Source organism: Camellia sinensis, chromosome 4, assembly GCF_055761805.1.
Source record: "Camellia sinensis isolate YWXY chromosome 4, ASM5576180v1, whole genome shotgun sequence".
NCBI classification, from domain to species: Eukaryota; Viridiplantae; Streptophyta; class Magnoliopsida; order Ericales; family Theaceae; genus Camellia; species Camellia sinensis.
In genome coordinates, this window is record NC_138964.1 from 90,845,545 (window position 1) to 90,850,376 (window position 4,832).

Genomic DNA, 4,832 nt, shown 5'->3' on the forward strand with positions numbered 1-4,832 from the left:
CATAGCTAACAGGATTAAATCCGTTCTCCCTGATCTTATTGACCCTGTTCAATCCGCTTTTGTTCAGGGTCGGAGAATTTCTGACAATATCTTCCTATCTCAAGAGCTTATGAGGGGGTACCACAGGCATTCCCCTACTCCGAAGTGTGCTATGAAGGTGGATATCATGAAAGCTTATGATAGTGTGAGATGGGATTTTATTCTTGATATTCTCAAGGCTATGGCCTTTCCTCCTGTCATGATTTCTTGGATCAAGGCCTGCATCACTAGCCCTTCCTTTTCAATTTGTATCAATGGTAGCCTTCATGGCTATTTTAAAGGAGCTAGAGGTGTAAGACAAGGTGACCCTATGTCCCCTTACTTATTTGTTTGGGCCATGGAAATCCTGGCCAAAATCTTGGCGGAGAAAGCTAAGCACCCTCTTTTTAAGTTTCATTGGAAGTGCGACAAGACTAAAATCATTAATCTTTGCTTCGCTGATGATCTTATGATCTTTAGTAGGGGTGATGCCTCTACTGTTAAGCTCATTATGGAAGGCCTTAAGGAGTTTTCATCCTTGTCTGGCCTAATTCCTAATCCCAGCAAAAGTAACATCTACTTTTCTGGTTGTGATATGGAGTTGAGAGCTTCTATTCTTGAGATTGCTAAGTTTAATGAAGGGACTCTTCCTGTTAGGTACCTTGGTGTCCCCTTGATTACCACGAAGTTGAGGGCTACTGATTGTGGTCCTCTCATTGATAGGATTACCAAAAGAGTGAAGAGTTGGACCAATAGAGCTTTATCTTACGCTGGTAGAAGCCAGCTCATTCAATCCATTCTCTTTTCTATGCAAGTGTACTGGTCCTCCCTTTTCATTCTTCCCAAGAAGGTCATTAGGGAGATTGATAGTATTCTTAAAGCCTTCATTTGGTCTGGTACTGATCTTAAAACTCATAGTGCCAAAATTGCCTAGGATTCTGTGTGTGCTCCGAAAAATGAGGGAGGTTTGGGCTTTAAATCTTTAGATATTTGGAATAGAGCGGCCATAGCTAAACACATTTGGTTTTTGTTTTCTGGGGGTGAGGGATCGATGTGGTGTCAGTGGGTCAAATCCTATTTATTAAAGGGGAAGAGTTTCTGGATAGTTAAGGTTCCTAATGATCCCTCTTGGGTGTGGAGAAAATTATTGTCTCTTAGGAAGTGGGTTTCCCCACTGATTAAGCATAAGATTGGGTGTGGGGACACCACTTTCCTTTGGTTTGATAATTGGCATCCCATTGGTCCTCTTTGGAACAAATTCGGGGATAGAATTATTTATGACTCTGCCCTTAACAGTGATACAAAAGTCAGTAAAATCATTGATAGGTCTTCTTGGAAGTGGCCTTTTCCCAATTCTTGGGAAATTCAGGAGCTAATCTCCTCTACTCCTGTGTGTTTTCATCCCAATCCTTCCAGCACTGATCAAGCTATTTGGAATCTTACCACTGATGGTAAGTTTTCCATTCAATCAGCTTGGAATCATTGGAGAAAGAAATTCGATAAAGTGGTTTGGCATAAGCTTGTGTGGGGCCCTCACAGAATCCCTAAAGTCAGCTTCATTGTTTGGGTGGCTCTCCACAATAGACTTTACACTGGTGATAGACTCCGTATGTTTGGCCTGTCCACTAGCTCTCAATGCCCCTTTTGCCTCCACCTGGAGGAAAGCCACTCTCATCTATTCTTTGAATGCATCTTCTCTAGTAGAGTCTGGAGTGCCATTGAAGTTGCTTGTAACATTAAGTGGCCTGTCCTTGGCTGGCCTGATAGTGTTACTTTTGCTTCTACGGAGACTAAAGGTAACTCTTTGAGGGTGAATATCATTAGTAATGCATTCTTGTGTTCTATTTACATGATCTGGATTGAGAGAAATAACAGAATTTTTAACAAAGAGCTAAAACCTGAAGAGGTGGTCATTAAATTTGTTATCCAAATGGTTAGAAATAGAATGCTGTCACTTAAGAATATTCCTAAATCCAATGGTGACAAATGGTTTCTTGATAAATGGAGTTTGCCGGAGACAATTTTGAAGCCCCATAGCATCAGAAATGGGAGGGCTGCTGAGTGATGTGAGTTCACTAAATGTGGGTCGAGAGATGGTGAGCTTATATGAGGGCTTTATGTATTTAAGCTTTTTTTCTTTTGCAGGTATGTTCGGGTGTCCCAAGTGGATCTATCTATCCTTGAGGGTCGAGTGATGAAAGTTACTTTATATGTTCTCCAATTATCTGTGGGTCGAGTGATGTTAGCCATAAATTTTTTACTAATGACTATATATACTGTAAATTTTTATGTGCAGGTTAAGGAAGCTAATTTCGAGTGGTGTGAGCCCCTAAACTGTGGGCCCTAGTGATGAGAGTTCCTACATTGAGTGTGCTGCTGCTATGTTTTGTCTTTGGTATCACTGGATATACTCACTTCTGATTTCTTCTACAGGGCCTATTACAATGTTTGAGCAATATGGTGGCTGCCTGGATAGGGATACGTGCTACGCGTCTGAAGGATGTGGCTGTTATGATATTCCTATGCTGGGCAGATCGGGCGGCTGTGGGTCCACTACAATGTTTGAGTTCTAAGGGTGGTCGTGTTTTCTGGCACTTGATGATGGCTGCTTGTAGCGCCTTTGTGGATACTTGTCTTTCTTTTATTTTTATTTTATTGTACTGTGTATGGACTATGAGTGTTTTGCTAGGTTGTCACTCCTTTTGGCCTAGCCGTGTGGGATGTACATGGTCTATTATTTTATGTCTGCTGCTAGTTGTAGCCGTTTTATGGGCTGATTTCGTTCAGATTTGGGTCGCTGTTTGGATGTGTTCATGGTCCTCATTCGAATTTATGCGGCTCATGAACACATTTTGGGGGGGTTATAAATTTCCCATGTTTTGATTTCCTTTCTCCAGTTGTAGTCTTGTTTGTTTCTGGTCCTGTTTTATTTTGGTTTTTGCTGGTTGTGTGTGTTCGCCTATTTCTTTTGTTCTTGTATAGTTTTTGTTAGGTCCTGGGGTATGCCCCTTGTAGCTGTGTAATCTCTGTTTTTTTATTTATGTCTTATTCACCCAAAAAAAAAAAAAATCATCTTTTTGGACTTTAGAATTGAACACTTAGGTAATTTAGAAAACCTTAAATAAGGTGCTTAAGTTAAACTAATATCGTTAAACTCCAATTACTCAGAAAATTCTCTTTCTTGGAGGCTAAGCAAGGTTAGTGTGAGTTAAACTTGGCCAGTTAAGCTAATGAAACAATTGGTCTCCTAACCTAATTAGTTCGTAGAACAAAATAGAGAAGGACGGAGAAAGTTAGAGAAAAAAAGAGAAAGATGAAGAAAATCAAAGAGAATTAAGATTCAGCCTTTTGGACTTAAGAATCGAACACTTAGATGATTTAGAAAACCTCAAAAGAGGTGCTTACGTAAACTCATATCGTTAAGCTAAACTTACTCAGAAAATTCTCTTTCTTAGGGGCTAAGCAAGGTTAGTTTGAGTTATACTTTGTCAATTAAACTAATGAAACAATTGGTGGCATAAGCTAATTAGTTAGTAGAACAAAATAGAGAGAAGGACGGAGATCGACGGAGAAAGTTAGGGAGAAACATTCTTCTTCAGAGCAAGAAGAGAAAGTTAGAGAAAAGAAAGAGAAATAGGAAGAAAATCAAAGGGAATTCAAATTCAACCATTTGGACTTGAGAATTGAACACTTAGGGGATTTAGAAAACCTTAAATTAGGTGCTTAAGTTAAACTAATATCGCTAAGCATCAAATTGCTGAGAAAATTCTCTTCATTAGAGGCTAAGCAAGGTTAGTTTAAGTTAAATTTGGCCACTTAAGCTAATGAAACAATTGGTGGCCTTAGCTAATTAGTTCCTAGAACAAAATATGGGGGGATGGAGAAGGGCGGACTAAGTTAGAGAGAAATGTTCTTCTTGAGAGCTAGAAGAGGAAGTTAGACAAACGAAGGAGAAAGACGAAGAAAAACAAAGGGAATTCAAATTCACGCTCTTGGACTTGAGAATTGAACACTTGGGCGTTTTTCAAAACCTTAAATGAGGTGCATAAGTTAAACTAATATCGTTAAGGTAAAATTACTCAGAAAAATCTCTTTCTTAGAGGCTAAGCAAGGTTAGTCTGAGTTAAACTTTGGCCACTTAAGCTAATGTAACAATTGGTGGCGTAAGCTAATTAACTCGTAAAACAAAATAGAGAGGGACGGAGAACGACGGAGAAAGAGAGAAGAAACATTTTGCTGGAGAGCTAGAGTAGAAAGTTGTAGAAAGGAAAGAGAAATAGGAAGAAATTCAAAAGGAATTCAAATTCATCCTTTTGGACTTGAGAATTGAACACTTAGGAGATTTAGAAAACCTTAAATAAGGTGCTGAATTTAACTTGGTCACTTAAGGTGCTGAATCTAAGCTACTTAGTTCCTAGAACAAAATAGAAAAGGACGGACAAAATTAGAGAGAAACGTTCTTCTTGAGAGCTAGAAGAGAAAGTTAGAGCAAAGAAAGAGAAAGAGAAAGAAAATTGAAGGAAATACAAATTCAACCCTTCGGGCTTGAGAATTGACCACTTTTTTGATTTAGAAGGCCTTAAATGTGGTGCTTAAGTTAAACTGATCTCGTTTTGCTAAAATTACTCAGAAAATTCTCTTTGTTAGAGGCGAAGCAAGGTTAGTTTGAGTTAAACTTGGCCAATTAAGCTAATGAAACAATTGGGGGGGGGGGCTATGCTAATTAGTTAGTAGAACAAAATAGAAAATGATGGAGAACGACGGAGAAAGTTAGAGAGAAACATTCTTTTTGAGAGCTAGAAGACTAAGTTAGA

The 4,832-nt window shown here is 38.9% G+C and overlaps 1 protein-coding gene across 1 annotated transcript; it reads left to right on the plus strand.

Moving 5' to 3' along the window:
• Positions 1-1,069: 1,069 nt before the first annotated feature.
• On the plus strand, positions 1,070-2,591 carry LOC145823881 (uncharacterized). The gene is made up of 4 exons (XM_082923430.1): positions 1,070-2,079; positions 2,164-2,218; positions 2,315-2,339; positions 2,452-2,591. The coding sequence occupies exons 1-4, from the start codon at positions 1,070-1,072 to the stop codon at positions 2,589-2,591; spliced, it is 1,230 nt and encodes a 409-aa protein (XP_082779556.1).
• Positions 2,592-4,832: the final 2,241 nt, after the last annotated feature.

Excerpts from the sequence above, each read along its gene's own strand:
- LOC145823881 (XM_082923430.1), top strand. The coding sequence starts at position 1,070 with ATGTGGTGTCAGTGGGTCAAATCCTATTTATTAAAGGGGAAGAGTTTC. Across the intron at positions 2,219-2,314 it reads TTGAGGGTCGAGTGATGAAA|GTTAAGGAAGCTAATTTCGA; the intron begins GTTACTTTATAT and ends TTTTATGTGCAG. Across the intron at positions 2,340-2,451 it reads GGAAGCTAATTTCGAGTGGT|GGCCTATTACAATGTTTGAG; the intron begins GTGAGCCCCTAA and ends TTTCTTCTACAG.